The 24,315-nt window shown below is 47.6% G+C and overlaps 1 protein-coding gene across 2 annotated transcripts; it reads left to right on the top strand.

The window, feature by feature from the left end:
- Positions 1–3,417: 3,417 nt before the first annotated feature.
- On the top strand, positions 3,418–23,741 carry LOC100191243 (uncharacterized). 2 transcript variants are annotated; one of them, XM_020549428.3, is made up of 9 exons: positions 3,432–3,565; positions 3,894–4,179; positions 19,548–19,911; positions 20,088–20,195; positions 20,357–20,494; positions 20,594–20,641; positions 21,153–21,233; positions 22,616–22,769; positions 23,183–23,741. In XM_020549428.3, the coding sequence occupies exons 2-9, from the start codon at positions 3,953–3,955 to the stop codon at positions 23,302–23,304; spliced, it is 1,242 nt and encodes a 413-aa protein (XP_020405017.1). In that variant the 5' UTR covers positions 3,432–3,565; positions 3,894–3,952; the 3' UTR covers positions 23,305–23,741. The 2 variants fall into 2 exon arrangements, with proteins under 2 accessions (NP_001130149.1, XP_020405017.1); NM_001136677.1 differs by lacking the exon at positions 3,894–4,179 and having other exon boundaries at positions 3,418–3,565; positions 23,183–23,740.
- The last annotated feature ends 574 nt before the right edge of the window (positions 23,742–24,315 follow it).

Here is a 24,315-nt window from a genome sequence, read left to right as displayed (position 1 = left end):
GACCGGGCTTACCACACTTGTAGCAAACTTTCTTGGAGCGGGGCTTGTAGTCCTTCCCCCTCCTTTGCTTGAGGATTTGGCGAAAGCTCTTGATGATGAGCGCCATTTCCTCATTGTCGAGCTTGGAGGCGTCGATGGGGACTCTACTCGATGTAGAGTTTTCTTTCTTCTCCTCCGCTGCCTTGAATGCCACGGGTTGCACATCGGGTGTGGAGGAGGCGTCTTGCTCGATGATTTTCTTGGAGCCTTTGATCATCAACTCAAAGCTCACAAATTTTCCTATTACTTCCTCGTGAGACATTAGTGTGTATCTAGGATCACCACGAATTAATTGAACTTGTGTAGGGTTAAGGAAAACGAGTGATCTAAGAATAACCTTGACCATTTCATGGTCATCCCATTTGGTGCTCCCGAGGTTGCGCACTTGGTTTACCAAGGTCTTGAGCCGGTTGTACATCGCTTGTGGCTCCTCCCCTTGGTGAAGCATGAAGCGACCGAGCTCCCCCTCGATCGTTTCCCTCTTGGTGATCTTGGTAACCTCGTCTCCTTCGTGCGCGGTCTTGAACACGTCCCAAATCTCCTTTGCGCTCTTCAATCCTTGCACCTTATTATACTCCTCTCGACTTAGAGAGGCGAGGAGTATAGTAGTGGCTTGGGAGTTGAAGTGTTGGATTTGTTCGACCTCCTCCGAATCATAATCCTTATCCCCTTCCTTTGGTACATGCGCTCCATACTCAATAATATCCCATATACTTTTGTGGAGTGAGGTTAGGTGATGCCTCATTTTGTCACTCCACATAGAATAATCTTCACCATCAAACATAGGTGGTTTGCCTAATGGGACGGAAAGTAATGGAGTGTGTTTTGAAATGCGAGGATAGCGAAGGGGCATCTTACTATACTTCTTGCGCTCATGGCGCTTAGAAGTGGCGGATGCCGATTCCGAGCCGGAGGTGGAGGGTGACGAAGAGTCGGTCTCGTAGTAGACCACCTTCTTCATCTTCTTCTTGTCACCCTTCCGTTGGGACTTGATGGAGGAAGAGGATTCCTCCTTTGTGCTTGTGGACGGACTCCCTTGAGTGCGTTTTCCCCGAGCTTGTGGACTTGTCGCCGGTCCCTAGCTCCCTCTTGGCGGATGCTCCCGACATCACTTCGAGCGGTTAGGCTCTAATGAAGCACCGAGCTCCGATACCAATTGAAAGTCGCCTAGAGGGGGGGTGAATAGGGCGAATCTGAAATTTACAAACTTTAAGCACAACTACAAGCCGGGTTAGCGTTAGAAATATGAACGAGTCCGAGAGAGAGGGCGAAAAACAAATCGTGAGCAAATAAAGAGTGAGACACAATGATTTGTTTTACCGAGGTTCGGTTTTTGCAAACCTACTCCCCGTTGAGGTGGTCACAAAGACCGGGTCTCTTTCAACCCTTTCCCTCTCTCAAACGGTTACTTAGACCGAGTGAGCTTCTCTTCTCAATCAAACGGGACACTAAGTCCCCACAAGGACCACCACACAATTGGTGTCTCTTGCCTCGGTTACAATTGAGTTGATCACAAGAAAGAATGAGAAAAAAGCAATCCAAGCGCAAGAGCTCAAATGAACACAAGTCACTCTCTCACTAGTCACTATTTGATTGGGAATGATCTATGGACTTGGGAGAGGATTTGATCTCTTTGGTGTATCTTGTATTGAATGCTATAGCTCTTGTAAGGTGTAGGAAGTCTGAAAACTTGGATGCAATGAATGCTGGGTGGTTGGAGTTATTTATAGCCCCAACCACCAAACTAGCCGTTTGGTGAAGGCTGCTATCGCATGGCGCACCAGACAGTCCGGTGCGTCACCGGGCACTGTCCGGTGCGCCTACCACGTCACCCAGCCGTTGGATTCTGACCGTTAGAGCTTCTGTCTTCTGGGCCACCGGACAGTCCGGTGGTGCACCGGATAGGTCCTGTAGACTGTCTGGTGCACCTTCTGACGCTGCTCTGACTCTGGCGTGCACTGTAGCGCATTTAATGCCTTCTGCAGACGACCGTTAGCGAGAAGTAGCCGTTGCTCCGCTGGCACACCGGACAGTCCGGTGCCCCACCGGACACTGTCCGGTGCTACACCGGACAGTCCGGTGAATTATAGCGGAGTGGCTCCCAGAATTCCCGAAGGTGAGCAGTTCAGAGTTGGAGTCCCTGGTGCACCGGACACTGTCCGGTGCGCCAGACCAGGGGACACTTCGGCTGACTTTTCCTCTCTATGTTTGGATCCTTTCTCGGTCATTTTATTGGTTTGTTGTAAACCTTTGGCACCTGTAGAACTCATAATCTAGAGCAAACTAGTTAGTCAAATTATTTGTGTTGGGCAATTCAACCACCAAAATTATTTTAGGAAAAGGTGTAAGCCTATTTCCCTTTCAATTTTTTACAGGGAATTTGGTTTGGAAAAGATAAACCGATGTAATACTCTGATTGAACTATGTCAAAGAGTAGCTAAGGAGGTAGGGTGGCAGATTTTAAGCTTTGGGAGCAATTTGCTATTCTGATAGTTGTTATTATACTCCTCAGTCGTCTTGCAATTGTATTTTTACCTTTCGTTTTTCAATTTTATGATTTTACCTCTTTGTTTTGAAAACAAAACTCTATCACACCTTGCGCCGTTATATGTAGTTGACGGGGTTAAATCTGTTGTGCAAAGACAACATATCCATGCATTTTAATTTTATTATAATTTTACCCTTCATTGTATTATGTAAGTGTGATTCTATCTTTGTTAGGGTTGCGTCCACACAAAAATAAAAAAGGGTAGTTCAGACATTTGACCTATTTCTTTTCACATTTCAAAATTTTAATTATTAATTCTAATTTTTACTAACGACATTGAGATAGAGGCCAAGCAGTAGCTTTATTTTTAAAATCAATGGATGAAATTACAAAATTAAAAAAGAGGATAAAATCACAATTATAAAACTAGTGAAGGATATAACCATAGTTGTCTCTTTTGCTATCGGCGTAGATGAAATAATTAGAGTGTAAATGGTACAGATATTATACGTATTCAAATTTAATCCATTTAAAAAGACTGAAATCTAATCCGTATTTGAGTCCGGATACTCAGTATTTCATTCTATCTATATTCTCAAAGGTAGATATTTGAGATGTCGATATCCTTCAAATCTTATACGAAACAATTTAATAATATCTGTATTTAATTCAAAGTTGAATAAAAAAATATATAAAAACAAATATAGAATAAATAGTATCCGTCCGTATTCAATACGATTACCCATAAATAATAAATAATAGTAAAGAGCCAACAAATCAATTTTATTTCTGCCTTTTGCGACTTTGGAGTAATGCGACTTTGGAGTAACAGATGTCAGTAAAAACGACTTGAGTCACTTCCGAGCCTCCGGCGAAAGAGACGCCGAGATCTACACATATCCTCGAGAGCCACTTTCGCCAAGGTCCCCATAGGCCATAGGTTGCCCTGCGGGTTTTACAAAACAAGAAGAAAAAAAATCACCTGCTCAACGGCGGCATCATCGGCAAGACGGCGGGTTTCTGTACCAATCTCAGCCTGTGCGTCCTTCTCTTTCCTTCTCTCTCTCTCTGCGATTGCTTGCTTGCTTTTACGGATATTCTAAGCTCATTTTTCTGTTGTCGAATTGAAGTTTCCGTGAATTCTAGATGGGAAACGGCGGCGATGGATTTTCTTTGTAGCCTGTCTGGGATGCCTTTCCTATGTCCTATAATTAGAAGTGATTTCTTTCTTCCTCGACGAGTTTAGGGTGTCAAAACTTGCAGATTTTTCTTTGCCAGGAAGGGTATTGTGAATTGTGATCATATATTCACACAAATCCATCCGTGAATGCTAAGGAATAACGCTGGCGCTGAATTTTCCTTGTAGCCCCATGTCCTGGGCGGTTTCCCTTGAAGGCTTGAACTAGAAGGTGTGAAATCGTACGGATGTCGATGGTGACCCACTCGCTGTCGCTGTGGATGACGACCCTCCACATGAGGGCGCCCACGTTGCTCCCCGCCGTAGTCGCGCTGGACGGCTTGGCGGCCGCGGTAGCCTGGTGGCGCCAGGGCGAGCGAGATCGTGAGGTAGTGGCCAATAGAAGACGGCACGGCGGCGGCACGCGGCCATGCGGGCGCAGTGAGACTCGATCCCCGTCGGCGGCGGCGTGGAGGTACGTCAGCAGCTTGTTGAGGCAGATCCGGTAGTAGCAGGTCGCGGTGGGCGAGTGCACCCCGGAGCCGGACGACCAGGACCGGTGGGCGGCGAGGACGAGCGCGCGAGATACCAGATTACGAAGCATAACAACTAGGCGCGCCGTGTACAGCAACGGCCAACCAGAACTACAATAACACTCTGAACGCAACAGACCCCAGACTTGAGCAAAACAACCAACTCAGACCTTAACAAACTAAAGAGCAGGTCCAAAGGACCAGAAGAAACAAGAAAAGGCTGAGCTGCACTACTGGGCCTCCCATCCGGGAATCCAGGTTTAGAGAAGAAAGCAAACAAAAGACAGGTCTCCCATATGGAAGTCCCCAACCCCACACAGTTATAGACGGCCCCTTCAATTTCTAGACGAAAAGTTTCTCGACAGAAAACCTGTAACCATTTTTTCACTGTGTTGACCATGTCTTCCAAGAGCTTGACATTGGCCCCCTTCACTAGTTTGCGCCATTACTGTAGTATGACAAAGATCTTGCAAAAAGCCTCATTAGAAGAATTCATAAATCATTTTTCTATAGCCATTTTGTTACTTATTGTCCCACATCGCAATTGAAAATTTAAAAAGTTTAATCTAGTATTTTTTTGTCATGAATAGCTATTAGCTGATCAAAGACTTCCTGGACATATTTTGGTGTATTATCCCAACTTAATGCCTCTTCGAAACAGCTCCATATAGTCTTAGAAAGACAACAGTTGAAGAAAATGTGGTTAGTAGTTTCAGGCACTCCACACAGGCAACAGTTTGTGTCCCCCTTGCATTTCTTTTTACCTAAGTCCACACCAGTTTGGATCTTATCTTGAATCAATGAAGATTTTAATTTTCATTGGAGCTTTGTTTTTCCACATCTTTTTCATTTTTTTGTCAGCCATTCCCCTGAACATAAGTTCCTGTACATGGATTTAGTTGAGACTTCTCCATACTTTTCAAAAACCCAAGTAAAGGAATCCTCTCCATTATCATTATGGATATGGATGTTCTCCAAGGTACCCATAAGCTTCTCCCACTGCTTCATGTCCCCCATCCCTGCAAGTTTTTTGAAACCTACATTCCAGCCATCCCCAGCCCAACATTCTGTTCTGCTACTGTGCGAGTTTTGTCCTCACAGATCCTATACAGACTTGGGAAATCCAATTTCAAAGGAACATTAGTAACCCAAACATCATCCCAAAAAGGCTATTTTACCCATTATTTACATTAGAGACCAAGCCCCCCTCTTTTGTCCTCACAGATCCTATACAGACTTGGGAAGTCTTTTTTGACCAAGGTCCTTGCAGTGGTTCAGGGGGCTCGTGGAGTGTTCGAACCCTTATAGATCGGGGGTCTTTGACGCCCAGGTGCTCGAGGACTTCTGGTCCTGCCCTGCATCTATAGGAGTGAATTTGGACCCCCTCTAGAGGGGACCGGAGCCCTTTGCAGCCTTTTAGATACATGTGGCGCTCCCGGACCCCATGGAGGTCTGTGGGCCTTACTAGGCCACGTGTCACATCGAGAGCCTTTTCTGGCCAGTAAGTGTCATTGTGGAAGGGTGCTTCTCCGATGGCCCCAGCGGCGGAGGCCCTGTCGTGTTACGCGTGGCAGGGGTCCCAACCAAGTCTACTTGTTTCTTTAGAGACGTTGCCTTAAACCTCTTTATAGGTGGGGCTTATAGACTGTCTTCTCCGCGTAGGCCTTAGTTTGCTTGTAGCGCCTTTGGGTACGCGTACCCAGGGGTGCTGACAATGTCGTATATAGAAACCTACCAGACGCCACCCAAATGTTGCAATATCAGCTGGATTGTCAACATTGTGGCACACAAAGGTTCCAATACGAGTCTCCTGATTTCTATAGCAAATAGGGGAAGGTCAAACTTGAGATGCCACAATCACCTGAAGAGCTTCGCTTGCTGTCACAACTAGGGACTCCGATTCACGATTTATTTGGATAACACTAGGTTTTTTAATGGACACTTTTCATTCACCACATTCAACTCTAAGTATGATCAGAATCTCGCAAGTTTGAGAGATGATGTTTATACATTCAAAGCGCATGGTCAGGTATATCACCGCATACACTCTTTTGGCCAGCGAGAAAGTGATCCAAAACACCTAGAGTTGAACTTCTATGATGATGATCCTCTTCTATCATATCGAATGCGTTTTGCGCGTGACGAACTCTTCAAAGCTAAATATCAGAATGTGATGACCAAATTGGCGAACATGATAAGGGAAAATCCTTACATGAGACTTTAGAAGTATTGGACAATATGGAAATATTGATGAGTACTGTATTGACCTTAAAATATATTACAAGGTCCAAAGAACATTTAATACACCATTGTCATGAGAAGTAGCAATTGTTTGGGTTGAGGGGACTGGGTTAGTGGGTTACATAGACAATTTGACCGTGGAGTTACCCTATACAGAATCGGAATGACAACATATTTTATCCGATAAAGCCTTACCATGGGTGCTACGATCAACGATCTTTTGGCTTAGTCTCTTTTCTTTCCAAGAGGGGAGCTCGGTTGACATTCAAACATACCCAAAGTCAGTGTCAACACTACTATAATTGACGGACAAGAATCCACAAATCCCCACAACCTAGGTTAGTTGCCCAATGTTCAATACCTTTTACTTATGTGTTGCTTTAGACATAATGTTCTTTATTTATTGTCTATATATATATATATTTGATTGTGTAATGGATTCGAATTGCCAACTCTTTGTTACGATGCGTGAGTACTACTGCTATCAATTCTAGATGCGTCGTGGAATTTTCAACCTACTAGTGTTGCATGGTCAACGTCTACTCCAGCAGTTTTTAGTGGACACATACATCAAGCTAGAGACTACGCGGACGGACTACATATTGTTTAACCAGGCAAGAATAAGGGATGATCTTTATAAAGGCTTGATGGACAGTGTGTATGCTAGGGAACATCGAGCAAGTGCGTTGGGTAAATTCTGAATTGTGGGTTCTACCGGCTTCATTCGTTGGTGGCCGAGGGACATGAGACGACGGGACATGGATGTCTTTGCTCTGGAGTAAAAGTAAGAAACATGACATATTTCTTACCATGGCATGCATCCAAATTGGGAGGAGATAGCTAGAGAGCTTAAAACACAAAACACAACCGGACTAGGTTTGGGGAGCACTCAGGGACCCCCCCCCTACATAGGTCCTAAAGCCCTATGGCTCCAGCAACACGCCATAAAACACACTCATGAGGTATGGCTAGAAAAACGGTCCCAATCGCTGGGTTGACCCCATTGAACACACAATCGTTCATATGCTTCCAAGTTTCCCAAGCCACCAAAATAATAAGAGTATTGAGCCCTTTTCTTTTATCTTTAGGAGTGTCCTTTATTGCTTTATACCACTATGAGGAGAAACTGGTGTTGGTAATCTGTGGAGCCAATCTGCCTAGTGAAAATGCAATAGAGAAGGAGGTGCTGAATTGTTTCACACTCTTGATCACAGAAAGGGCAGACAATGGGATGAGGCGGCCCCCGCTTAGCTAACCGATAAGCTATCCAACAACGATTCTTAAGGGCCAACCAAATGAAGAATTTGCGCCTAAGAGGGGCCCAACTCTTCCTATTCCTCTTCCACAAAGCATATTGAATACCCTCCCCCCGAAAGTACTCGATATAAGTTGATTGGCTGGTGTAGGCACCACTACTATTAAGCCTCCAACTATGTTGGTCTTGCACCCTTGGCTAAAGCACAATATCCTCATGGTCCCAAATATTGGAAACTCTAACCCTAACAGGGGTTGGGTGATCTATTAAATAGACTGGGCCAGGCCCATTATAGACGAGTATTCTAACCCCCCCCCGAAGTCACAACTATATCTTGTACAGATGTTGAGACTGGAGCGGAAGTCTAAAAATACACTCGACGGTAACCCCTTGGTGAAAATGTCGGCGAACTGCAGCGTGGTGGGGACGCTGAGAACCCGAACGTCACCGGCGGCGACACGCTCGCGGACGAAGTGTAGGTCGATCTCCACGTGCTTCGTGCGCTGATGCTGCACGGGATTGGTGGAGAGGTAGACTGCGCTGACGTTGTCGCAGTAGACGAGGGTGGCGCGCTAGAGGGGACTGTGGAGCTCGTGGAGGAGCTGTTGCAGTCAGGAGGCCTCTGCCACGCCCTTGGCCACGGCGCGATACTCGGCCTCAGCACTGGAGCGAGAGACGACGGGCTGCCGCTTGGCAGCCCAGGAGACGAGGTTGGCGCCTAGGAACACGGCGTAACCGGAGGTGGATCGACGCTTATCTGGACAGCCAGCCCAGTCGGCGTCGGTGTAGACCATGAGTTCCAACATCGGGGATGGTCGGAGTAGGAGGTCGTAGTCGAGGGAGCCGCGGAGGTAGCGCAGGATCCGCTTGAGAGCGGTGAGATGAGGCTCCCGCGGGGCGTGCATATGCAGGCACACCTGCTGGACGGCGTAGGCGATGTCAAGCCTAGAGAAGGTGAGGTACTGGAGCGCGCCGGTCAGGCTCCAGTAGGACGTCGCATCGGCGACCGGGGGCCCATCGTCCTCTGAGAGCTTCGCCTGAGTGTTGACAGGCGTGGAGCAGGGCTTGCAGTCAGACATGCCAGCCCGCTCCAGTATGTCGATGGCGTACTGGCGCTGATGGAGGAAGAGACCCTGGGGCCGGCGCTCGGCGGTGATGCCGAGGAAGTGGTGGAGGGGCCCCAGGTCCTTCATCGCTAACTCCCGCTGCAGGGCGACGATCGTGCGCTGTAGAAGGTCGGCGATGGATGCCGTGAGCACAATGTCGTCGACGTAGAGCAGAAGGAAGACGGTGTCATCGCCGCGGCGGTAGATGAAGAGGGACGTGTCCGACTTGGCCTCGACGAAGCCGATGGAGGCCAAGTAGGAAGCAAAGCGACTGTACCAGGCCCGCGACGCCTGCTTGAGGCCGTAGAGGGAGCTGTTCAGCCGACAGACCAGATCCGGACGAGCTTCGTCGACGAAGCTGGTGGGCTGGCTGCAGTAGACAGTCTTCGTCAGAGTGCCGTAGAGGAAGGCATTCTTGACGTCGAGCTGATGGATCGCCCAGTCCCGGGAGAGGGCGAGGGAGAGGACGGTGCGAACAGTGGCAAACTTGACGACGGGGTTGAAGGTCTCGTCATAGTCCACTCCGGGGCGTTGGGTGAAGCCCCGAAGGACCCAACGGGCCTTGTAGCGGTCGAGGGAGCCGTCCGAGGTGAGCTTGTGGCGAAATAGCCACTTGCCGGTGACCACGTTGGTGCCTGGTGGACACGGCACCAGGTCCCAGGTGTGGTTGGCCAGGAGGGCCGCGTACTCCTCCTCCATAGCGTGTCGCCAGTGTGGGTCGGCGAGAGCGGTACGAACGGAGGAGGGGACCGGGGAGGCATCCGGTGGAGTGTAGTCGTATCAGCTGCCAAGATCAGCCAGTCGACAGGTCGAAGAACGGCGACGGCGCGTCGGGTCACCATCGGGTGGACGTGCCCGGGGTCGCGGTGGATGGCGACCGAGTGGTACATCGGTGGCTTGGGGCGGTCTGCCGGGACGTCGGGGGCCGCGGGCGTGGCCGACGCGCGGCTGTGATAGACGACGGCGGGGTCGGCGAAGCGCACCGGGCTCGTCGACGGGCCCGAGTCGGCAGGTGTCGAGGTAGTGACGTGGCGGCGGCGGTGGTAGACGAGCGCGGGGTCGGCGAAGCGAGCCGTGGGCGTCGACGGGGCCGCACATGGTGCAGGAGGGGTCGGCGGGGCCGCGCGAGGCGCAGGCGTGGTCGGTGGGGCCGCGCATGGTGCTGGAACGGTTCTCTTGATGAGAGCCTTCAGGTGGCCATAGCGGGGGTTGAGGCCACGCAGAAGGTTCAACACCAAGGTCCGGTCGGCGACAGGCTCGCCGAGGTCGCGGAGAGAGTCTGCCATGCCCTTCATCTGGCGGCAGTACTCGTCCACGGAGAGGTCCCCCTAAGAGAACAGGTGGAACTGGGCGTCGAGGTGCAGGGCGCGAGCGTCCCAGTTATCGAGGAACTGTTCTTCGAGGGCGAGCCATGCCTGACGACCCGTGTCCGCCTGGTCGCGGATGATGTCCTGGAGCTCGACAGTGATGGTTCCATGGAGCCAGGAGAGGACCACGGAGTCCATCAGGGACCAGGCCCGGGACGACGGGGTGGCAACGTCGTCGAAGGCGTAGCGCCGCAAGGTGAAAAGGACCTGCCCCCTCCAGCGAGGGTAGTGGGAGGACGTCGGGTCCAGAACGACGGACACGAGGGACCGGATGTTCTGTAGTCCGGCCGTCTGGGCATGGAGAGCGGCGATGTGGTCAGCATTGAGTCCAGAGGCGTGGGGAGCATCTGGGGTGGGCGGTGGTGTCCCCTGGTCGACCGGAGGAGGGCTGATGACGAGACACTGCACAGTGGCCATCTAGACGGTCAGTGTGGCGACCAGGGTGCGCTCCTGTTCCAGAGCGTGGGACGCGGCGCGCTCGCGCTCTTGCGAGGCGGCCAGGGCAGCCTGGATGGCGGCGATGGTAGATGCCAACGTGGAGTTGGTGGAGGGCGGCGGAGAAGCCCAGGTGGCGTCGGCGACGAGCGACCGAGTGGTGGAGAACCCAGGGGGTGGGTGTCCGGTGAGACGTGTCGGCGAGGGTAGACCGGTGAGGGCGCCAACGCACGTCGGGTAGCCCGGGAGGCCAAACCCGGAGGGGACGAAGCCGACAGCACACGCGCTGGCCGCGGTGGGAGCCCCGACGGCGTTGTGGTGCCCGGTGGAGGTGGCTGCGGCTGTCCTGTGCGCAACAGCGAGGTCGGCAGCACGCGCGCTGGCCACGGTGGGAGCCCCGGCGGCGTTGTGGTGCCCAGCGGAGGTGGCTGCGGCTGTCCTGTGCGCAGCAGCGAGGTCGGCGGCGGCCAGGGTTGTGGCGAGGTCGTCGATGGCGCGCGTGCGCAGGCCGGCGGCTACGGTAGCGGCCAGCTAAGTGGCATTGGCCGCGCCCAGCCCGACAGCGCCCGCACCTGACACGGCAGGGGCGACGCCCAGTCCCGCGGCGGCGGTCGTGCCCAGGGCCGCTGCGGCGGGGTGCTCGGACGGTGGCGGAAGATCCATGGCAGCAGTAGCGGAGCAGGAGGACAAGGCCGGGCGGCTGCACGCGGAGGTTGACGTCGGCGACGCGGGCGGCCGGAGGAAGGCGAGCCCCGCGAGGAAGAGGAGGAGCGGGAGCGCGCGCGCGCTCAGAGCGGCGGAGGCAGGACGCGTGGCGCGGGCGCAGGCGGCGGAGCGGGCGTCGGCCAGGGGTTTGGCGGTGGCTGTCGCAGGGAGGTGAAGGGGGTGGCGGCGGCTGGCCAGGGGGGCGCCGGCGGCGCAGGGAGAGGGGAGAGGAGCGCCGGCGGCGCAGGGGAGGGAGGCACTGGCGGCTGGGCAGGGGAGGTGGCGACTGGGAGAGGAAAAAAAGTCTGGCTCTATACCATATTGGAAACCCTAACCCTAACAGGGGTTGGGTGCTATATTAAATAGACTGGGCCAGACCCATTACAGACGGGTATTCTAACACCAAACAGTGAGGTAATCAATTAGTACTAGGACTGATAGTCTGCCCCTTATGTCTGCAATAGCGCTTGAGCAACTGTTCTCTTTTTGGTGATGTTCTTAGGAATTACTGCTGAGAGGTTGGGAGCTAGTGTACCGATTGACTGCCCCCAACCATTGATCAGTCCAGAAAAGAGTGTTTTGTCCATTCCCCACATTAGATTGTACTGCCATGTGGAAGAAAGCGCTGACCTTTTGATGGACTTAGATGGGCAGACCAGCCCATGGGTGAGCAGTCTCAGTTTTTTTCCAACCAAAGCCATCTAGTTCATGTGCCCAGCTCAACAATTCAAGATTGTGGTTGCCCAGTCTCCCCCAATTGAAGCCGGTCTAGTAACCTTTCCCTAGGCTAAGCAATAACCACCATTTGCCTTATCTCTACCGGCCCAAAGAAAACCTCTCCCTTTCTTATCAGTGGTCTTGACTACCCACTTTGGAAGATCAAAAGCTATCATAAGATAAAATGGGATAGCAGTGAGCACCGTCTTCACTGTTGTGAGCCTTCCTGCTCGATTCATTAGAGAGGCCTTCCATTTTTTTTTCTCGAAAACGCGCAGGAGAGCTGCGCCCCTTTATATATTAAGAAGATAGGAAAAAGGTTTAAAATAGACCAAACAACAGCAGGCCTCCTCACGGGGGCCAGAAAATAGCATACAAAACAGAACTCATCAAAACAGAACTCATCAAACAACACACCACTCTAGGGAGCAGCTGCAGAAGCAGCCAGAGAACATAGGGCCTTCGCCCCAGCTGCCTCCCAACGACTTCTCTCCTTGTCTGCCCAAGCAAGGATATAGGTGAGGCAAGGAGACAATCCATCGAAGACACATTTGTTCCGATGAATCCAAATAGTCCAAGCACCCAGGATAATGAGGGAGTTAAGGCCTTTTCTGGTGACACCTGAGACCACCTCTGAAACCTCCTCCCACCAATTCAAGAAGGAGGTGACCGCCGGCTGGGGAGCTAGGGTGTGAAGCCCAAATTTCCAGAAAAGCTGGTACCAAAAGACTCTCGAGAAGGAGCAAACCACAAGAAGATGATCAAGGGTTTCTTCAGCTTGGTCACAAAGCAGACATTTCTCATGGTGGTTTAGGCCTTTCTTAGCTAAACGATCTGATGTCCAGCATCTATTATGGGCAGCAAGCCAAATGAAAAAACGACACTTTGACGGGGCCCAGGTTTTCCAAACCCTTGTGATGTGTCCAAAGGAAACTGAACCCATGAACAGTCCATTATAAGCAGATTTTGCAGAATACATTCCATCTGGGGCAATACTGAAAATATGTCTGTCTTCAACTCCAGGCTACAGCTCAATGGCTGAGAGCATCTCCCATAGCTGAAGGTAATCAATCAACACACCCACTGAGAGAGCCCCTTTTATATCGGCAATCCATTTTCTGTTAGTCAAAGCTTCAATCACAGTTCTGCTGTTCACAATCCGCTTAGGAATTGTAGCTAGAAGTCTAGGTGCCAGGTCTGCAATTTTTTTACCGTGTAACCACTTGTCTTTCCAGAATTTGGTGCTGGCCCCGTCACCAACTTCAGTGAGCACTACCTCATTAAAGAAGGAAGTGGCCTTTTTTGGGATTTTCATTGGGAGACCAATCCAGGGCCTGGAGGGGTCTGTTTTAGACAGCCATAACCATCTCATTCGAAGAGCCCAACAGAGTTCTTTTAAACTGGAGATACCCAGCCCACCAAGCTGAGGAGGGCGGCAAACCTTTCTCCAAGCCACAAGGCAGTGCCCCCCATTTACCTTTTTTCGACCTCGCCAAAGGAAACCTTTCCTTAATCTGTCAATGGCATCTAAACCCCATTGTGGGATATCCACTGCCATTGCCATATAAACCGTCATGCTGGTAAGAACATGCTGAACTAGGGTTCTTCTCCCTGCCTTCGTCAATAAGTCTGCCTTCCAATTTGATAGCTGGTCAGCAATTCTATCAATAAAAGGTTGGAGGTGCTGCCTAGACAGCTTGTGCAAGGATAAAGGAAGACCCAAATAACGGCAGGGGAACGAAGATATTCCACAAGGCAGCAGACCTTGGGTTTCCACCATATCCTCCATTGAGCATCTGATAGGAATGACATTAGATTTCTGGGCATTATTGTGCAGCCCAGAGGTATCCCCAAAAAGCTGAAGAATGCCAAGAGTGATAGATAAATCTGCTGCTGATGGGTGAACAAAAAGGGCAACATCATCAGCATATCAGGAGATCCGATGGAGCTTTTTCCTGTTGGATAACTGCTGGAGTAAACCCTCCTCCTCTGCCTTGGAAAACATATATACTAGGACGTCCATGGCAAGAATAAACAATAAAGGAGATAGGGGATCCCCTTGCCGAAGTCCTCTCCGGTGGATGATGTGCTGTCCTGGAAACCCATTCAGCATCACTTGAGTAGAGGAAGAGGTCAACAAACCACAAATAATATCCCTCCAAATCTGACCAAAACCAAGCTGCTTCAATACTTCAACTAGGAAAGGCCAAGAAATCGAGTCGAAAGCCTTAGTAATATCCAACTTGTAGAGCAAAGAAGCCTTATGCTGTTGGTGAAGCAGTCTTGAGGTTTGTTGAACCAACATAAAATTGTCCTGGATGAATCTACCTTTAATGAACGCACTCTGGTTAGGTGACACCATCTCATTAAGCCTTTTAGCCAACCTATTGGCTAGGATCTTTGTGATCAGCTTAGCGAAGCTATGCACAAGGCTGATAGGCCTGAAATCCTTCACCATTTCAGCTCCATCATTCTTTGGGATCATGGTTATATATGCAGAATTAAGGCGCCCAAAATTATCAAACTTCCTACCCCAAATAGCGGAGATTGCAGCCATCATATCAACTTTTATAATAGGCCAGCATACCTTGTAAAAGCGACCAGTAGAACCATCAGGCCCAGGGGCCTCGTCAGCAGGGATCCTTTTAATGATATCCTCCACTTCTTGCTCAGAAAAGGGGGCATCAAGCTCAGACAGCTCAAAAGAAGGCAATCCCAGGGCTTCGAGATCAATCACCCTATCACGATCAACACATTTTCCAATAAGGTTGGTATAGAAGCGATCCACACAAGCAGCCTTTTCAACATGACTTGTTAGGGTATAGTCCCCATCCACCAGCCTAGCCACAAAATTCTTCCTCTTGCGATGACGAGCATGAAGGTGAAACAGTTTTGTATTAGCATCTCCCTCCTTTAACCAGGAGATTCTAGATCTGAGCCTAGCCATGGTGCGCTTGAGAGAGGAAAGCAGTAAAGCTTGCTTCTTCAGCCGGTTTTTGAGCCAAATCTCAGCCTGAATGAGCACTCTAAAATCCTGAGCCATTTCAAGTCTGTGGAGAACTTCTTTGGTCAAAGCAAGTTGAGAATGCACGTGACCAACCTTCTTTTCGCTCCAAGCCTGCAACCTTTTGGCGGTTTCTTTGAGCTTCAATTCTACAGTTTTAAAGGGGCAAGGGACCGGTATCACTGCATTCCATCCAGAATGAACAACCTCCTGAAAACCATCCAACTTGGTCCAAAAGGATTCGAAGTGAAACCTTCGTTTTCCAGATTTATTATCCCTAAGCCCCAAAAGCAAGGGGCAATGGTCAGAATCCTGGGAAGCAGCACTTTGAAGTAAAACATTGGGGAAGAGCAGTTCCCAGTCAACTGAACAAAGAACACGGTCTAGCTTGACTAGAACAAGTGTCTCTTGATGGTTGTACCAAGTAAATTTCCTCCCATGCAAAGGAATTTCTTTAAGAGCAAGATCCTCGATCAGCCCTCTAAACCTTCTCATCATGACTCTATTCAGATTTGCATTATTCTTATCAGAGTCCTTAAAAATGAGGTTGAAGTCTCCAGCTATCATCCAAGGTCCAGGGCAAGCAGTTCTAATATCTCTGAGTTCTTGTAAAAAACTATCCTTTTCATTATTTCTTGGAGGGCCATACACACAAGTAAGCCACCACGCACTTCTATCTTCACTGCAAAACTGAACTGAGACACTGTGAGTGTCCTGTCTTTTCTGGCCTGAAACCCCAACATGTCTTCTCCAAGCCACAAGGATACCTCCACTAGCCCCAGCAGAAGGTAGACAAATGTATGAACTGATGTTTTTGTGAGTCTTCCTGCTCGATTCATCAGAGAGACCTTCCATTTCGGGAGGTTATCAACGACCTTGTCTATCAACTGGTGCTAGCTCATGGACATTCATGTTAACTCAATATTTTGTGTTCCCTGCTTAATCCGGAGCTGCCCCTTTTGGTTCTCGTTATAAAACCCCCTCTTTCCCTATCAAAACCCTGTTATCTGTCTCTTTTCTTCCGGGTGAACATTTGTTTGTCCTTGTATTTCCATAGACTTGCTGGCAGGCCCTTTCTGTGTTAACTGAATCTCCCCCATTTGAGTTGTCCACATTGGGAATCCAGAAGACACTAACCTCCTTTAAAGGAGTCTCGAAGGTTGTTGCAGGGAATGGGAGTTCTGTCCAGGTATGGCATGATTTATGGAAGGACCAACTACTTCTCAGTTATACCCTGAATTATTCTCTTTGTGGCCAATACGAACATCACTCTTCTCCAAGCCAGGGCCCTACAATCCACTCATGAGATGTTTCATCTTCTGTTATCACAAGAAGCATGTCAACAGTATCTGTGTTTGCTCCCTATGTTACAAGAACCCTGAAATTTCGACCACAACGATAAGTGAAAGTACATATGGGGAAGCCAACACTACTCATCCTATAAGTGAAAGTCGCCTAGAGGGGGGGGGTGAATAGGCAAATCTGAAATTTATAAACTTTAAGCATCACTACAAGCCGGGGTTAGCGTTAGAAATAAAAGCGAGTCCGAAAGAGAGGGCGAAAACAAATCACAAGCAAATGAAGAGTGTGACACGGTGATTTGTTTTACCGAGGTTCGGTTCTTGCAAACCTACTCCCCGTTGAGGTGGTCACAAAGACCGGGTCTCTTTCAACCCTTTCCCTCTTTCAAACGGTCACCTAGACCGAGTGAGCTTTTCTCCTCAATCAATTGGGACACTTAGTCCCCACAAGGACCACCACACAATTGGTGTCTCTTGCTTTGATTACAAATGTCTTAGAAACAAGAATGGGGAAGAAGAAAAGCGATCCAAGAGACAAGAACTCAAATGAACACAAATGTCTCTCTCACAAGCCACTAAATCTTTGGAATGTGTTTGAGACTTGGAGAGGATTTGATCTTTGCTTTTGTGTCTTGGAGTGAAGTCTAGAGCTCTTGTATTGAATGTGCTGGCTGAAAACTTGGATGCCTTGAAGTGTGGTGGTTGGAGGTATTTATAGCCCCAACCACCAAAATGACCGTTGGGAGGGGCTGCTGTCGATGGGCGCACCGGACAGTCCGGTGCGCCAGCCACGTCACCCAACCGTTAGGGTTCGACCGTTGGAGCTCTGACAGGTGGGGCCACCGGACAGTCCGATGGTGCACCGGACAGGTACTGTTCACTGTCCGGTGCGCCTTCTGGCGCCTGCTCTGACTCTGCGCGAACTGTCCGCGCACTGTAGCGTTGTCAGCCGACCGTTGAACTCGACCGTTGCGCTGGCGACCGTTGCTCCGCTTGGCACACCGGACAGTCCGGTGAATTATAGCGGACTGGCTCCCAAAAACCCGAAGCTGAGCAGTTCAGAGTTGATCTTCCTGGTGCACCGGACACTTGTCCGGTGCGCCAGACCAGGGCAGCCTTCGGTTGGTTTTGCTCCTTTTTATTTGAACCATTTCTTGGACTTTTTATTGGTTTGTGTTGAACCTTTGGTACCTGTAGAACTTAAAATCTAGAGCAAACTAGTTAGTCCAATTATTTGTGTTGGGCAATTCAATCACAAAAATCATTTAGGAAAAGGTTTGACCCTATTTCCCTTTCAGTAAGGCGTACAAACATTTCATGGGATACATGCAGGTTCATCCAGTATTCCTTTGGTTGTGGAACTCCAAATGTCAAGCCAAACAAAAATTCTTCTTCTGGCTATTCTTGAAAGGTCGTTTGAACACCAAAGACATGCTTCGCCGAAGACAGATGGAGTTAGACTCATATAAGTGTGAAAACTGCATCTTGTAGAAGGATGAAACCTTGTCTCATCTATTCCTACGACGCAACTTTGCAAAAAAAGGTGTTGGGAACTTCTTGGGATTATGGCGTCCCTTCCCTCAAATCCGCACACTGCTGTTAGCAGGATCAAAAGACAGAAAGTGCCATGGTCAGGGAATCAAACATAACAATGCTTTGTTGCATATGGAAGATCAGGAATGGGTGGATCTTTGAAAGCATTCCGCCCACAATAACAAGATGCAAGTCCCTGTTTACTCAGGAGATGTTACTCATAAGTCACAAATTGAAATCGTCATTAGCAAATCCTGTTAGGCTTTGGCTAGACCAATTGTAATCTGCCCCACCCACCAACTTCTTTACGATTAACATTTCCCCCATGTAAATATTTACTATTCAATATAAATATTGTAGGGACCTCCCCTACGCTAACTTACATTCAAAAAAAAGTTGTCCACATTGGTCACCCCTTTTGCATGTTCTTCACCTGTTGAGCATTCAATTCCAGTTGTTGATTCCAAACTTGCTATTTCATCCTCTCTTGAAAACTGCAGAGATACCTGAATATAAATTGCCTCCCCTAAACGCCCAACTTTCTGCTATCTCCAATCCAGAGCCCTCAAAGATAGGTTGTGTAACCTTTTTACCTGACCACCCCTTATTATATATTCTCCTTGAGATACATCCCCAACTAGGTTACCTGTTTTAGTTAAATCAAGATTTTCAATTACTACTCTTGGACCCACAATAGAAGGGCATTATTCTCGAACTCTATATCAGGAGGCCTCCACAGGTAATGAAGAACTTCGGCAGTAACTAAGGCTCATGCAAGGGTGACACTGACTAAGTTTGATAGACCACATGACGTGGCATGCAGAAGCCTTGGGTTCCTCGTGCCCAGGGTGCCTAGCAGTATAAGCCCTCGGGGCCTCTCATGCCTCGGGGCATCTACCAGTATAAAGCCTTCGGGGCCCCTTACGCCCCAGGACATCGAACAGTATAAGCCCCCAGTTCCCCTTGCGCCTCGGGACATCTGGCATAATAGCCTTTGAGGCCCCTCACGTCCTAGGATCCACCGAATTCAAGTCAAGAAAGCAATCCTGCCAATTGGTTATAGGAGAAGTTAGTCTAGCTTGACTTGTCTATCCTTCCTCTTGGTAGAAGTTTTCCCCTCTCTGGCTTGAGGCTTGTAACTTTGTACACATCCATCATCAGCAAGACATAGGGTATTCGCACTCTGTGACTCGAACCTCTAGAAATCTGTGTGCTAGGCTCATAATGTCATGATCTGGTAGACATACTCTACGTGCCATGGTTCATTCCTCACTCCCTTAGCAATTCTTTTGCAGGTACCTTTGGTACCCATGTGTTTTTGCTACGACAGTTAGCTTCACCCAAAGCTGCCATAAGCTGTTCTTCTAACTTTATTGCACCACGGATGCATACCTTTGGCTGAAGAAAGGTGCACCTGAGTACTATTTTTTCTTATTTAATCTATGGGATTGTTTTTGGTCAATGGTGAACTGGGTAGCATATGCACACCTTTGTTCCGTATATGAAGTTGGCATTTTGCTTTGGGATTCTTCTGCTTAGAATCACTTGATGGCAGATTTACAGTGTTTTCTGATCAACTGTCATCTACATTCTTTTTTATCTGCATGCCTTGTCAGTTCCAATGTACTGAACTCCTCCTTCTGCAGTCGTGTCTATCTGATTCCAGGAATCAAGCGTATTGTGGTGAACATGAACTCCACATCTTCTCAGCGTGGTTACCCTGCCAAGAGGTGGTGTGCAGCGAACATGAGCTCCACATCTATGCGTCACTCTGCATGGAAGTCTGAGCCCTGGACTCACCTTACCCACAAACAGAGACGACCACAATGGATTGCTTATAATCCAAGGACAATGAGGCCTCCACCACTTAGCACTGATACCAATTCTATGAAGATTCTGTCCTGGAACGTTAATGGACTGCAAGCTATTGTACAGTCAGGGTTTTCTGCAGATGAATTGGTTGCCAGAGAGAACTTTGACGTCTTATGTCTTCAAGAGACACACTTGGAGGCAAGTTGTTTTGGTGTTTCCATTGCTGCTCCCTCATATACAGCTTCGTCCTGGGCAGTGGGATGCTTTGATGTGTACATGGGGTTTCTAAATAATCCAATATATCATGATATGGTGATCTTTCTTTATGATGCACACATACCAATGCCATGATCAGGTTTCCATTCTCTTTTCAGGAGCGCAATGTTGACCTTTTTAAAAACCTGGTACATGAATATGATTACACCTGTTGGTCATGCAGTGTTGCAAGGCTTGGTTATTCAGGAACTGCTGTTATATCACGGGTATGTTCTTCCTGTGGTTAATGCCCAGCATCTCCCTTTTGTACTGACTAAAAAGTCAGTGGATAGCAGCATTGCAATAAATCTTCTGAACCCAATACTATCAGTTGATACATAGTATATATCTAACCTCACTTTCCGTGTTCTTTTGTATGCATTAACAGGTACAACCAATCTCAGTTCAATATGGGCTTGGCATACCAGAGCATGATCAGGAAGGCAGGCTTATTACCTTGGAGTTTGATGATTTTTACTTGGTCAATGCTTATGTCCCAAATTCTGGCCGTGGTTTACGTAGACTGGTAAAAGCTATTCTTCCTTCATGTTGTTAGTGTTCATATTATGTTGTACTGCAATTGCTTAGGATATCTAATTTTGTTCTGTTGCTTCTTGGTCTTCAGAATTACAGGATCAATGATTGGGATCCATGCTTTAGCGACTTCATAAAGGTGCATCCACTTAGCTTTCCAATGTCCTTATTTGGCATCACCCATTGTTATTTTTTATGCTAATTGAGGAATTGTATTGTGCTTTTTATTCTTATTATATGTTGTTCTAAACCTGCTTGTCAAACACCGGTTGAGATTGTTTGAAATGTCATAAGTGTGTATTGCGATCCTAAGACGTGATAGCAATGGAAATAAGGGTAGGGAAAGATCGAAGTTTATATGGTAAAAGACAGTAAAAGGAGACTAAAAAAGATGGAATATACTGTTGAATAGGAGTACATGGAAAATAGCTAACTACGTGCTTGAACCTTGACTTGTGGTTTATATTAGGTTTCAACTCTAGCTTACTCCATCTCGTTCGGGACTAAAAGACTGTTGTTGTTGCTGTTGCTTTTGCTGTTGTTGATGTGTTGTTCTACAACATGGCTTGTACTCCAACTTCACAATTTGTCCCTTCAAATATAACTTTGCAAAGTGCAACTGAGATGTGCTTTTGCCTTTTGGTCTGCAGAAACTGGAATGTTCTAAACCAGTAATTGTTGCTGGGGATCTAAACTGTGCTCGTCAAAGTATTGACATTCACAATCCTCAAGTAAGTGTATTCGCTCACCCTTTTCTTAGAAAATTATTGCCCAAACGTTTGCACATGTTACTGTTCTGTTTTCATGGTTCTCAATGACAGGATACCATAAAAGACCAGTGGATTTTTTTGGGGATCTATCATATATGTATATTGCTAGGTGCCAATTTTGTTAAGGGGAATTGCAGACTTTATTTTACATTGTTAGGTGTTAATTTTAAGGGGAATTGCAGACTATTTTTTTTTTCCTTTTTGAGGAGACATGCCTCCTGTTTTTAGTACATTCTTTCACTTAAGAGCTGTATCTTCTCTAGAGAGCATGGTAGCCAGGTATACCATGGTTTAGTTAGAAACAAGTTTTGTTTAGGATGTTCTACTCGTCTAAGTATTGTTCTCTACTAAAAGAGCATTAGATATGAAAAAAAACTTGGCTGTTAGGGGAAAGACCGTCCCACGGTATTATATGAAGAAGCTTAATCGGAGCCCCAACCGAGAAAGGTCATGAAAACTAACTCCCGTGTAGCATGAGGGTGCGCCCCGTATAGGCCAGATCTTTACTTGTGCTTTGAGCCCTCCCAAAGTCACAACCCCTACACGAGGATCCTCCGCCTCATAGATCAGTTTGTCTCGTGTGCACACAACCAGAGGAACTAGCGAGTTACTTTTTTTAACCTCAGCCTGAAATTCGCTTTCACTGAAATTTGAACTCAGGACCTAAGGAGTACTACTCAGACCACCCTAGAGGTCCTTTTGCAATTAGATGTGAAACATAATTGCCTTTTAAGTTCTTGTGAGCATTGTTCTCTTCTTTTTTGGTCCTCTGACACGTGTGGTTTCTCATTCTGCGAAAATTTCAGAGAAACAAAGGTGTTTATTGACATCTTCCCTTGTTAGGGTTACAATATAACTTTTCTAATGTGCTAGGATATTCTTGTTAGGGTTACAATATAACTTTTCTATATATATATATATATATATATATATATATATATATATATATATATAGAGAGAGAGAGAGAGAGAGAGAGATTTGTCCATGAGCATGCTAGTACCATTATTCATAGAATCATAGGTACACCAAATTCATAAACTTTTTCAGCAAAGACAAAAGAAAAAACACATAGCAGAGAACTCTGAAAGATATACTACAAAACAGGCATATCCAGAACCTGACATCAAAACATAGCCTTGAACTTATCAGTTCTCCGTAGTTTGATATTGAATATGCACTGTTGCTAAAAGTTAAATAAGGAAGGCTCCTGTTTGCTATAAGATATTATCCGTGCATAAAGCAGTTTATTTTAGTTTCCGTTTACTTTCCGTTCGCTTTCTTGTTGCACCAGTCCCTTGTTGTAGCCTTTAGGTGGATAACTCATTTCAAATCTCTTTTTCAGGCAAAAACCGAGGCTGCAGGTTTCACAATTGAAGAGAGAGAGTCATTTGAGGTCAACTTCTCAAGAAAAGGCCTCGTTGATACATTCCGTAAACAACACCCGAATGCAGTGGCCTACACTTTCTGGGGTGAAAACCAGCGCATTACCAACAAAGGTACTGTGTTGTGTTTTAGGTGATTATGCAGCAGCTTAATTTCTCAAATGTAGTTGCCTTTGCACGATACCCTTTGTTTCTGGAGAGCAGTCCCTAGGCCTCATTATTTTGGGGTGACACTATCAACAGTAATTATTACCCCCTTCGTCTCAAAATATAGTTCTTTCAGACCCTTTTTTCTATACATATTCGAATGAATGATAATAAATGTAGACATATATATAAACTATATTTATAGGTTAATTAATAAATATAAGTTTAGTTTAAAACGAATTATATTTATGGAGGGAGTATTATTTTGAACAGCCTACTACTAGTAGTAATAGAACTATGTCTTCTTTACGTAGGCTTTTTTGTTTATTGCTGGAAATGTAGAATGATCTGTTTTCACATTTTGTTCTAAATTTTAACAGGCTGGAGACTGGATTACTTTCTTGCGTCAGAGTCTATTGCCGACAAGGTCCATGATTCTTACACTCTGCCAGATGTAGCGCTCAGCGATCACAGTCCAATTGGCCTTTTGCTGAAGTTGTAGGCACTTATACATCTCTCAGCTATTTGACAACTAAAGCAGGAAGTTTTAACATCGTCCTAGATAAAAGACTTGTAGAAAGATTTTGCTTATGTAGGCTGAAAACTATTCAAACTCGGGTGGTACTTCGCGTGGTCTCCTGTCGTCTGTGGAGGTTGTGGATAGACTATTCACGTTGTGTTCGAGAAGTTAAAACATAGCCTAGAACAATTAGCTGATGTTCTATAGCTTGTGAATACATCTGTTTAGTCGGCGTAACCGGCGAAAGAGCATCTAGCCGAGGAGCATCTAGTCAAGTTAGTTAGGTGGTCTAAGTAGCACCTCTTAAGTGTTGAGTTTGACTCTCCGTGGCAACAAATTTTAGGCTTGGGGTAAAAAAACCTCTTGTTTATCCCACGCTAAAGCATATGTCTAAGACCCGGTTTCCGGTCGTTCTCATATGTGCTATGGTACCACTGTGTATTGGACTGTGAAGTATTGATATGTTGCATAGAGAAGGGGATAGTCGCAACGTGAACACCTCACACGATGAGACTGGAGTAGAAGCCGAAGATAGGAGTTGACGGGTTCAAATCCTCCCACAATCATAGCGTTGTAAGGGTGCGAATGTTGAGGCTGGAGTACAGACTGGTGTGGACCTCGAGAAGACGATAGCCCCTGGATGCCAAGGTAGCCAAAGTCGAGGTGGCCGTGGTCTGGAGACATGTAGTAGTAGCCTGTTCTTCGTGAGGGGTCGACGTTCGAGCGTCAACAGTCGGCAGGGCGACACAACAAAAGAGCACTAGCAGGCTGACCTTCTTGCTTCTTCGATCGTCCGGATGTTGAGGAGCCTCGCCAGGGAGGCCGGCAACAGCGCACACGTCTGCGCTGGTCATGGTGGTCGTGCCCACAGCAAAATAGAAGGGGTAACGGCGGATCTGGTCGGGAAGGCCACGACAGCGACGGATCTAGCCTGGAACACGGCGATCCGGCCAAAGGGATGACAGATCTAACCGAAAAGGACGCAACAATGGA

Source organism: Zea mays, chromosome 3, assembly GCF_902167145.1.
Source record: "Zea mays cultivar B73 chromosome 3, Zm-B73-REFERENCE-NAM-5.0, whole genome shotgun sequence".
In the NCBI taxonomy this organism is placed as follows: domain Eukaryota; kingdom Viridiplantae; phylum Streptophyta; class Magnoliopsida; order Poales; family Poaceae; genus Zea; species Zea mays.
This window is presented reverse-complemented; position numbering and strand designations above follow the sequence as displayed.